The 11,953-nt window shown below is 43.2% G+C and overlaps 1 protein-coding gene across 2 annotated transcripts in view; it reads right to left on the bottom strand.

The window, feature by feature from the left end:
- LOC105003640 (aldehyde oxidase 2) overlaps window positions 1-11,953 on the bottom strand; it is a 77,707-nt gene that overhangs the window by 55,058 nt on the left and 10,696 nt on the right. The window contains exons 8-11 of one of the 2 annotated variants that reach the window (XM_010860941.1): window positions 10,160-10,175; window positions 9,285-9,365; window positions 6,930-7,074; window positions 5,132-5,224 (exon numbers count right to left, since the gene is read on the bottom strand). In XM_010860941.1, coding sequence (XP_010859243.1) covers window positions 5,132-5,224; window positions 6,930-7,074; window positions 9,285-9,365; window positions 10,160-10,175 — 335 coding nt within the window. Of the gene's footprint in view, window positions 1-5,131; window positions 5,225-6,929; window positions 7,075-9,284; window positions 9,426-10,159; window positions 10,176-11,953 lie in introns of those variants that run through there. The other variant, XM_010860940.1, reaches the window with a different exon arrangement.

The following is an 11,953-nucleotide window of genomic DNA, read 5'->3' as shown; positions in this document are numbered from 1 at the left end:
CAAAGATGGGCACAATAAAGGACAGAAATGGTATGGACCTAACAGAAGCAGAAGATATTAAGAAGAGGTGGCAAGAATACACAGAAGAACTGTAAAAAAAAGATCTTCATGACCCAGATAACCACAATGGTGTGATCACTCATCTAGAGCCAGACATCCTGAAATGCCAAGTCAAGTGGGCCTTCATCACTACAAACAGAGCTAGTGGAGGTAATGGAATTCCAGTTGAACTATTTCAAATCCTAAAAGATGATGATCTTAAAGTGCTGCACTCAACATGCCAGCAAATCTGGAGAACGCAGCAGTGGCCACAGGACTGGAAAAGGTCAATATTCATTCCAATCCCAAAGAAAGGCAATGCCAAAGAATCGTTAAACTACCGCACAATTGCACTCATCTCACACGCTAGCAAAGTAATGCTCAAAATTCTCCAAGCCAGGCTTCAGAAATACTTGAACCGTGAACTTCCAGATGTTCAAGCTGGATTTAGAAAAGGCAGAGGAACCTGAGATCAAATTGCCAACACCCGCTGGATCATTGAAAAAGCAAGAGAGTTCCAGAAAAACATCTACTTCTGCTTTATTGACTACACCAAAGCTTCTGACTGTGTAGATCACAATAAACTGTGGAAAATTCTTAAAGAGATGGGAATACCAGACCACCTGACCTGCCTCCTGAGAAATCTGTATGCAGGTCAAGAAGCAACAGTTAGAACTAGACATGGAACAACAGACTGGTTCCAAATTGGGGAAGGAGTACGTCAAGGCTGTATATTGTCACCCTGCTTATTTAACTTATATGCAGAGTACATCATGAGAAATGTTGGGCTGGATGAAGCACAAGCTGGAATCAAGATTGCCTGGAGAAATATCAATAACCTCAGATATACAGTTGTTACCACCCTTATGGCAGAAAGCAAAGAGGAACTAAAGAGCCTCTTGATGAAAGTGAAAGAGGAGAGTGAAATAGCTGGTTTAAAATTCATCATTCAAAAACTAAGATCATGGCATCCAGTCCCATCACTTCATGGCAAATAGATGGGGAAACAATGGAAACAGTGACAGACTTTATTTTGGGGGGATCCAAAATCATTGTACATGGTGACTGTAGCCATGAAATTAAAAGATGCTTGCTCCTTGAAAGAAAAGCTATGACTAACCTAAACAGCATATTAAAAAGCAGAGACATTACTTTGCCAACAAAGGTCTGTCTAGTCAAAGCTATGGTTTTTCCAATAGTTATGTATGGATGTGAGAGTTGGACTATAAAGAAAGCTGAGTGCCGAAGAATTGCTGCTTTTGAACTGTGGTGTTGGAGAAGACTCTTGAGTGTCCCTTGGACTGCAAGGAGATCCAACCAGTCCATTCTAAAGGTGATCAGTCCTGAATATTCTTTGATAGGACTGATGCTGAAGCTGAAACTCCAATACTTTGGCCACCTCGTGCAAAGAACTGACTCACTGGAAAAGACCCTGATGCTGGGAAAGATTGAAGACGGGAGGAGAAGGGGCCAACAGAGGATGAGGTGGTTGGATGGCATCACCAACTTGATGAACATAAGTCTGAGCAAGCTCCAGGAGTTGGTGATGGACAGGGAAACCTGGAGTGCTGCAGTCCACGGTACCGCAAAGAGCTGGACACGACTGAATGACTGAACTGAAAAGTGTACTTGGTGCAATACTTTCCCAGTCCTACCAACATACCCACATAACTAACACCGCCTGTTGTTTCAATGATCATAGTTAACCTAATTGATTAACAAAACTACTAGCTGCTTCTTATTATCTGTATGCTAAGCAAATCTTGAAAGTGAAAGTGTTAGTCACTCAGTCGTGTCCGACTCTTTTCGACCCCATGGACTGCAGCGCACCAGGCTACTCTGTCCATAAGATTCTCCAGGCAAGAATACTGGAGTTGATTGCCATTTCCTCCTGCAGTGGATCTTCCTGACCGAGTGATCAAACTCGGATCTCTTGCATTGCAGGTGGATTCTTTACCGTCTGAGCCATCAGGGAAGCCCATAAGCAAATCACGCCTTAAAGTAACTATACTGCTCCTCTGCCTGAAATGTCTCTCAGCTTAGAACCCTCACCCTGTTTCTGCATCAGTATCTCATAAAAGGCACACGGGATCTGGTCCCATCGGTGATTGTCTATTGCTTCCCATCACCACAAGTTCCAGTAAAGCTTTAACTTCCTCAAAATCTTGCCTTCCTTTTACCTGCAGGAGCACTGGGCAGACCATGCTTGTTTCCTACCATACAATTCCTCCTGTCATATAGATCCAGAGCCGTATTAAGTAGGGAAGAAATTAGAGGCAAAGATTTTTATCTGGTTATGGTCAGCAGCATTACACAGTCTAGCATGACCATCTGTTATTTGACATAGATAGAAAAGAGAAGTTCAGGGACTTCTCTGGTGGTCCAGTTGTTAAAACTCCGTACTTTCACTGCAGGGTTTGATCCCTGGTCAGGGAACTAAGATCCTACATGTTGCGTGCCCAAAAATAATAAATAAAAAATAAAGTAATTAACCTAAATAAAAAAAAGGCAGGCAATGCAGTTCAGCCCCAGGGGAGAGTATGTCAGCTGTCTTCCCTATTGCCTAGGTCCTCATAAGTATGGGTTTCGGATTCAGGCTGAGGCGAGACAATCCATTTTAGAGACTTCTGTTTGATTCTTTCCATCGCTCACAGTAGCCCCTCACTTTGTGTCAGGCGTGACACAACTGTACTGAGAAAATTCTATTTACTGAACTTCTATTCATGTTTTATTCCACCTTTGGTCACAAAACCTAGCTTGCATTTCAGTGGTGTTGAAAAGATCTTTATCTTTATATGATTCTCAGAACATGGGATTTATTTTAACTCCATGCTTTTCAGAGTTTGAGGGTCTATGGGTTTAAGATGCACTGACTTCCTGTAGCACTTACTGTACTAAACATTTTGAAGGTGAGTGGGGGGTATATCCAGCCAAACAAGTAGGTGACATGGATTAGCACACAAAATGTAAACAAACGCAAGCTGTCACAGATATTTATTTCCTGGAGTTGCTGGTGGTGGTGGTGGGTACAGCTGGCTCCAGTGTAACCCTCCCCTACAAGTGTTCTTCACTCCTCTGGGCCTCAGGAAAAGCTTGGGCATCCTGAGAAAGGTCCCTGGAGGCTTCTAGAGGTGACTCACACTTAAAGTTTAAGGGGCCCCAAGGAAAACACATGGTTAAGATTTTAGAATCTGCCTCTATCTTGCCTGCTGAGTCTACACTGACAAAGAGCCAGTTGGACAGCCAGTGGGTTGGGCCTGGGGGGACAGGGAATGGCAGTAAAGATGGGTGTTCTGGACTGGACATGGGAGACGTGTGCCTTGGTGACCGGCCACCAGCCAGTTTGCAGACCTTGGGCCAGATCTCTTTCCTTTTGTCCTGGCCCTGTTGGAGGAAATATAGGGGGCTTGGTGGGATGGAGAAAGTCTTCCCCTTCCTTCAAACAGAGGAGCTTATTTTCATCTATTAGGATTTGTTTGAGGACTGAGTTGTGATGCTTAAACAAGTTTGAAAATCATGGGCTAAACCATGGGCCTGGGGTGAAGATGAGGAAAAGGGTTTTCCTGTCTTGACTGTCTGCTTAAATCATTTGACAGACTTTGTTGGTGGTCCAGTGGCTAAGACTGCTCTGCCAAAGCAGGGGGCCTGGGTTTGATCCCTGGTCAGGGAACTAGGTCCCATAGGCCACAGTGATGATTGAGGATCCTGCGAGTCATAACTAAGACCTGGTGCAGCCAAATAAATAAATGTTAAAAAAAAAAAAAAGGGTACTTGATTATACCCCCAAACCACCCATTTTACTCTTCTCTCTTCCTCTTCTCTCCAACCCCAAGATTTCAGATATATCTAAGATATACACTCCCCTCATTTTCTGAGTGGTGTGTGGATGTGCTACTTAAGCACAAGGCTGAAGCTGTGAGGCTGTGGTGCAAAACCAGGAAGGGTCCCTTTCCTTGCAAATGGGTGGGTCAGGGTCAGGGAAGGCAGGCTTGCTGGTCTGCAGCACAGTCTAAGTTTGGCTGATGATGGTTGAGGCAGGGAAGGTAGGACTCCGGGATGGCAGTGATACTGCCAAGGTGGGTCCCTTTTCCTGCCCACCACGGATCTCCAAAAACACGTGATGGTCTACAAGTCAGTCTGGACTAAAGCTTTCAGTTCAGCCAACCTCCCTGTTGCCCGAGTTAAGGAAATCATTATTACCACTGCATTCCAAATTCAAGTTCCTGGCTCACTCATTCATTTAGTCTTTTTTTCTTTCCATTAAGTCATTTAGTACATATACACATGTACCTTAGACAAGCACATGTATGCTAAGAGATCTGCTGGATGAGAGAAGGAGTAAAATAAAAGTCCTTTCGTTAAAGGGGTTGCTGTGCATCTTGAAGGCAAAGTCTTGGATATTTTCTTCCTGCTCTGTGGGTGCCACCTTGCCTGATGAAGAGTCTGCACATAGTGGGCCCTTAAGGATGTTGCAAATGACCAGGGGTGCTACCCTGGGCAGGTTTCTGTCTTACTTGGCCTTTTGCCAATGCCCCTAAGAGACAAATAGCATCTGAATGCCAGACACTAAGTTAAATGCCTCCTGCAAACCTGCCTCCCTCCCTGGAACTGACCATCCAACTGATAGATAGTACTTCTCTCTTGCTGTCTTCTCATTAAACTGACACTGCAAGTTTATTGCCTTTGTGTTGCCATGCCTTTTTTTTTTTTTGACTATACTGAGAGGCAGACATGTGGGGTCTTAGTCCCCAGGCCAGGGATCAAACCTGCGCTTCCTGCATTAGAAGCGTGGTCTTAACCACTGGACCACCAAGGAAGTTCCATCATGGCTCTTTATAGGCAAGAATCCTACAGGTGACTACAAGGTCTTGAATGACATCATCCAAATACCCCATATTCTGTACAAAGCTTTTGATAGTAAATTTTCACGGTGGGAATATAATATCACATCAGAAAAATGTCAAAGAGTTGGAAACAAGTCAGACAAGATAAATGTATGATGAGGTTCTAAACTATTTAGTGTTTAGTTAGTGCAAGTGTTTAGTTCAGGGATTGGTTCATGGATATTTTACAGAGAAAACCTGGTACTCACCATCATTTGTTTTAGACACCACATTCAGCTCAGAAATCCTAGCAGGAGAGAGGAGAATTGGGTACAAACATCCTTTAGATCTCATGGCAGGTCCTGAAAGTAAATGCAGTATATATCTTAAGAGAGGGAGAGTTAGGAAAAAGAAAATGCAATTTTTTGGCATTGAAAGTTTCTCATTAAAATATTCAGATGCTAATTTTAAACACTGGCAATAAATGCATATATATGTGACAGCATTGGCCATATACCCTGCCAAGTAATTTTATAGCACATGTGCTTCCAGTATATGTATTTATCTATAGTCATTATGTGAATGGAGAAGGCACTGGCAACCCACTCCAGTACTCCTGCCTGGAAACTCCCATGGACGAAGGAGCCTACTAGGCTACAGTCCGTGGGGTCGCTAAGAGTCGGACACGACTGAGCGACTTCCCTTTCATTTTCCACTTTCATGCATTGGAGAAGGAAATGGCAACCCATTTCAGTGTTCTTGCCTGGAGAATACCAGGGACAGGGGAGCCTGATGGGCTGCTGTCTATGGGATCGCACAGAGTCGGACACAACTGAAGCGACTTAGCAGTTAGCAGTAGCATTATGTGAATATAAAAATAGGAAATAAAATGGATGACAGATTCTTAGAAGACTCTCAGGAGATGTGTATAGAGGTATCTGAAAGAGCCAAGACTTGGAAAACATGCCATGGCCTTGAGCAATGGAATGGAAGTGTGAACTGTGTCCTCGGCACAGGATGGAATTAGCACACTTATGTGCAACCATGTGGGCAGGTCCCAGCTCAAGAATGTTAAATGCACAAAGCAAACTGTAGAGGAGTAATACTGTGTCCATCTACTTGAGTGAAGTTCAAAAATATGCAAAACTAAGCAACACATTGCTTAGGAACTCAAATATACGGTTATAACATGTAAAAAACAGAGAAGAGATGGACCAACACCATATTCAGTCTAATGAGCACCCCTGAGAGGAAGGGGAGGGGGGGACTATGGTCTCGGGGGGCCCATGGGGCAAACTTCTTGGTAAAGCTCTGGTTCTCAAAGTGAGGGTGGTGATAACTGGGTGTAGATTGTTAATATATCCACCGTATTTCATAAAATTCTATTTAATTTACTCAATACCTAATGGAAACAAAATTTAAAAGGACAAGGTAAATTAAATAATTAACAGTCCTTTAATACTGCTGCACACCTCAAGGGGTTACACTGCATACTCCCAGGGTCTGTGTATATTGAATTTTGGAGGCTATTTTATTATATGATAATACTATCATATTTGTATTATCTTTTAATATTATTTATGTAATGTATATATAAAAGTATATGCAGTATATTATGTTTTTTGCTCAGTTGTGTCCGACACTTTGCAACCCCATGGACTGTAGCACATCAGGCTCTTCTGTCCATGGGATTCTCCAGGCAAGAATACTGGAGTGGGTTGCTATGCCCTCCTCCAGGGAATCTTCCTGACCCAGGGATCGAACCTGGGTCTCCTGCATTGTAGGCAGATTCCTTACCATCTGAGCCACCAGGAAATATAAATATAAATATATATATATATATACACTAATATTTATATATAGTATACATAAAAGGTAATGTATAAATAATTATTATATAATATACAATATAAGAGTACATTTTATAATACATTATTTTACTATAACACTTTTATTAAAAACGATGATGTCTTTATCTTTAAAAAGTAGTTTTTTAGACTAGGAGACAGGAAGTCCTGTTCGGCACTGAGGCCTGGTGGTGGTGTGAGAACTGTTGTAATCACTCACCCAGTGATGTGTTGCCCAGGATGAGCGGGGCTTCTGGGTGTTTTGCTTTCAGCTCCAGGAGGTCTTTGAAGGTCCCAGGGGAGATCCAAGTAACCCTCTCTCCGTGAAAGGTCAGGGTTCGTTTTTCTGGGTTCTCTGTCATTCTCTAAGTGCAAATAACAAAGGTGTGTGCACGTGGGCACATCTGTATTCCTGGGTTATGATAGACTCCGGGTGGAGGTATGTTTCTCTAGAGAGATTTCAAAAGTTCTGGGTTTCCCCTGACCAAAAAGATACTCACTATACCATTGGCTAATGCTTGAATTTCCATAATTAGATATTTATTCCTTTTAGCTTAAGACTTGTTCGTGTGTAGTGCTTTGGAGGAAAGTGACAATATGAGCTGGCATGTGTCATTGACTCTTCAGTATAGATTAACTTAGCATAATTTAGTATCATGGCCTTAAAAAATCATAATTATACTGATACTCCTAAATTAGAATCTTCAGTTTTACCTCTGAAATCCAAGCTCACATACCTGAATGAGTGCTCAGTGTCTCTTCTTAGATGTATAATAGGCATCTCAAATTTAACATGTCCAAAACTGAGTTCTTCATGCCCCATCCTCCTCCAAGCCCCCTCAGAAAGGATTCCCTAAGGGAAAAATGCCCTGCTCCTCCAGAGGTCTTCCCCTTCTCAGTAAATGGCCACTCCCCTTTCCAGCTGCCCAAAGCCCTGGAGTCAGCCTTGACTCCTTTCTCTCCCCACACACCACATCACATTCATCAGGAAATCTTGTTGGCTCTTCCAAAAGTGTATCCAGACTCCACTGGCTCCTCACCAGGTGCATGCTGGCTGCCTGGCCCAGCACCACCATCCTCAGGAGGGCACAGCTGCCCTGACGGGCTCACTGATCCTTCTCTCACCCATCCCCAGGCTATTCCTGTCCCAGCAGCCCAAACCACTCCAGATCCCACCCGTTACAAGGTTAACAGGAGCGTACTCCTCTTATGTCCAACCTCTCTGATAGCTTCTCATCTGATGCAGAGTAAAAGCCAAGCAGTCTAAGTCCAGGATGGTCTGCCCCCAGCCCTGCAGCTTTCTGACTTCTCTGGTTCCCTGAGTTCCTGCCAGGCTGGCCCCTGCTCTGTCCTTGATCAGGACAGGAGTTCTCCTCTCCTTGGTATCTCTGCACTTGCTGCCCCACTGCCTGGATTGCTCTTCCCCACCATGACCAGTTCCTTCACCTACTTCAGCACTTTCATCAAATACTACCTTTTCAGAGATGTCTTCTCTGGCCAGATATGGAAAATTGCAATCCCCTGCATCCTATCCCCCTTCACTGTTTTATTTTGTTCTCCTTATCACTTGCTGACATGCTATATAACTTATCTATTATCTGTCTATTTATCTATTTAAACTTTTTATTTTATATTAGAGTATAGCCAATTAACAATGTTGATAGTTTCAGGTACATGGCAGAGTGACTCAGCCATACACACACATGTATCCACTCTCCCCAAAACTCCCCTCCCATCCAGGCTGCCACATAACATTGAGCGGAGTTCCCTGTGCTATACAGTAGGTCCTTGTTGGTTATTCATTTAAAATATAGCAGTGTGTACATGTCTATCCCAAACTCCCTAACTATCCCTTTCCCACACACTTCCCCACTGGTAACCGTAAGTTCCTTCTCTAAGTCTGTGAGTCTGTTTCTGTATTATAAATAAATTCATTTGTATCATTTTTTAAAAGATTATTTGTATAAGGGATATCATCTATTGTCTTGTTCATTATGTGTCTCTCCAATCAAATTACAGTCTCCTTGGGGGCAGGTCCTTGGGTGAGTTTTGTTCCCTGTTGTGTATTCAGTACCTAGAACAGTGCCTGGCATGTTACTGAATGATTAGTATTTGTTGAATGTATGAATGAACATATCAGAACCCCTTCAGAAATACATATGTTATCGAATGGAACAACTGGATGTTAGAGAGGGAAGATAGAAATGCTGACAGAGGGAAGAACTGGGAGGCCCTGGAAGTACCACTTGAGGTCAGTATCTGGGAAGGGCTGGAAAGATCGAGTTAGAAGTTGAGAAAAACTGGATTGATTGGGACAGTCAATAGGGATACAGTGCAGATGACAATGATGGAAGTAATAACAAAAATGGTTAAAATATAGCCTCAGTTGAGGCTTTGGGGAATGTGTACAGGGCATCAACCAGGGCTGGGTGAGCCAGGCAGGGACAAGCATTCCGATTTGATCAAGAATTTCTACAATTTGATAATTTCACAGGATGGAAAAAGTGGTTTTTAAAAACTGAGCTTATAACCAGTGACATTTCAATAAGCACATAAAACACCCAACTCCTCTTACCAAGAGTTCCGGGGGAAATATGAGCTCCTGGGTAGGGTCCAAGGGCTGGAACTCCTCTTTCACAAATAACTCTGTGCAAATCTTTATAAGGGCAGAAGAAGATGGTTCCATCAGTCGGGGTCAATTGGAAACAGCATCATAATTCTTTACATTAATAAGGCAAAATGAACACAATCATAGCTCCGACTCTCCTTGTATGGGAAAATAGTTCAAACCAAATAGTTTTAAATAAGAATTGTGTTGACACTAAAGAAAAGGATATCCTATGAACCAGTTCAAATAGTATCCTGCAAAATACAAAGACTGTCTATGAAAAACAATCAGAGGTCAATTAGTTTGGGAAATCCTCTTCACTGTGTCCGAGCCACTACTCCTTCATCTGTCAAGTTAAGATTCAAAATGCGAAAAGCTCTGAGAAGTCCTGTAATTTAAGTAAAACACGACTCTGAACATATATGCTCTTTTATAAGCACATACACACACCCCACTTGCTTTAATAACACTAGTTGGCATTTATGGAGTGCTTACATTCCATGTGCTTTCTACACATATTAATAATTTACTTAATCCTCCCCAACAATTGTACAAAGAAAGTAAATTGCCATCTCTATTTCATCTATTAGGAAACCAAAGCACAGTGAAAAGTTACCCAAACTGCAATCCTCTCTAAATTAAGTATGTTTTAGTTTTGTAAACACTTATTCTCAAGACATTTCCTAAAGAGTAAGGCAAATCAGGAGAGAACTGTGGGGTGTGGGGCTGGAAGGATATATAATGGGGAAACCCATGGAAGATGGGCTGGCCGAGCACGGCGGTGGGTGGGGCTGGTGGGGTGGGGGAGACAGATTTGAGTTCATTATCAGCTCTGCCACAACTTGGCTCTCTGACCCTCTCAATAGAAATGTACTCAATCTCTCTAAAGATTAAATAGAAATAATACCTATTTTAAAAAACTGAAGTATAGTTGATTTACAATGTTATACCAATCTCTGCTGTACAGCAAAGTGACTCAGTTTTACACGTATTTACATTCTTTTTAAAATATTCTTTTCCATTATGGTTTATCCTAGGGGATTAGATATAGTTCCCTGTGCTATACAGTGGGACCTTGTTGTCTATGCATTCTAAATGTAACAGTCTGTAAATACCAACCCCAAATTCCCAGTGAAATAATGACTATTTTGAAGGGTAATTGTGACATGTAGATGAAATGACCTGACATTGGTCCAACACTCCCCTGCTTTTCCCTCTGTCTCTGTAAGGTCTTCCCAGATTCTGGAAGGAAAACTTGCATTATTCCTTGTGTAGGTCCTTAGTAGGATCCCAGACTGAGACATACCTGCCAGCATCTGAAGGACCAGTTTTTGCCTTAGCTGGAATTAGAAGTGTAGGCAGTACCTGGGGGCAATAATGTGGTGTGTATCTATAACCTAGAAGTAAGATAGTGTCTGAGAATTAAAATGGAAAACAATGGATCTGAGCTGAGGAATTAAAATTCCCCTGAACAGGAGCTAGGCCAAGTCTTCACAGTTACCCCATGGAAGACAGTAGCACAGCTTCAAGAGATGGGAGTGTCATGGGGCAGACATGTGCCATCTAGTAGGTCTACCTGATGGGTGGAGAGGGGTCTTCCCTGCTGTTCCCCTTATGATTATCAATGGCTCTGCACCCATGCTCACCAAGCAATCTTCCCCTTATATTGTGACATCCTGTGCGTGCTTTCCTACAGCAAAGGATGTGGCTCAGTGCCCATAAGATCCACCTTAAAATTGTGTTTCTCTTTATAAATGAATATTGCGGCACAGTCCAGTTTAAATATGTTCTTTTGAGTTTGGTTAGAGTGATTCAGGTGGTTGCCAGAGCCCAGTCATGTGTACTGTGTGCTTAGTCACTCAGTTGTGTCTGACTCTTTGTGATCCCATGGACTAGCCCGCCAGGCTCCTCTGTCCATGGGGATTCTCCAGGTAAGTGGAGTTGCCATGCCCTCCTCCCAACCCAGGGATCAAACCCAGATCTCCCATATTGCAGGCAGATTCTTTACCACTGAGCTACCAGGGACAGATTGAATTCCGGAGGCTACAAAATCCAGACTTTAGAATATTTTTAGCCCTCCAGGGGGCACTGATCCTCCGTGAAGTGGTTGTCCGTGGTGTAGCCTGCCTTCCTGAGGAACACCCCTCTCTTCCATTGCACAGCTTCCCCGGACAGAAATAAAGTGACAGGGGAGGCCAAGAATGGAAATAAGGTAGGTGTTAAGGGTAAAAACAAAACCAGCAGGGAATGACGGGCTCAGTTTTGTGTAAGGGCAGCTCTGTTCGTTTAGCTTTCCATGTCTACAGGGAGCAGACTCTATTTTTCCTGTCTTCTCACTAGGAATTTTCTCTAAATAATTCCTGTAAGAACTTGGCAGTGGGTCTTTTTTGGGAAACTAGCATCTGTCAGAGAGCAAAGCCAGAGACTGGGGTGTTTCAGGCTGGATGTCCCAGCTGTGGGGGCCGTGAACTCGCTGTCTGAGTGTGGACGGGCTCCCCAGCCTCCCTGAGGCAGCAGTGCCCTCTCTCTGCAGAGGGGGAGACAGTGCGAGAAGACAGGGCGGCAGGAGCCGGGTTAGGCAAGGACAGGACTCGCAGAGCTGGGGCAAGTCTTTGTTCTCTGACCTAAACCGGCTT

Source organism: Bison bison, unplaced genomic scaffold, assembly GCF_000754665.1.
Source record: "Bison bison bison isolate TAMUID 2011002044 unplaced genomic scaffold, Bison_UMD1.0 scf7180017864471, whole genome shotgun sequence".
Classification (NCBI taxonomy): Eukaryota; Metazoa; Chordata; class Mammalia; order Artiodactyla; family Bovidae; genus Bison; species Bison bison.
Note: the sequence above shows the minus strand (reverse complement) of the source record. Positions and strands in the feature narration are given on the sequence as shown.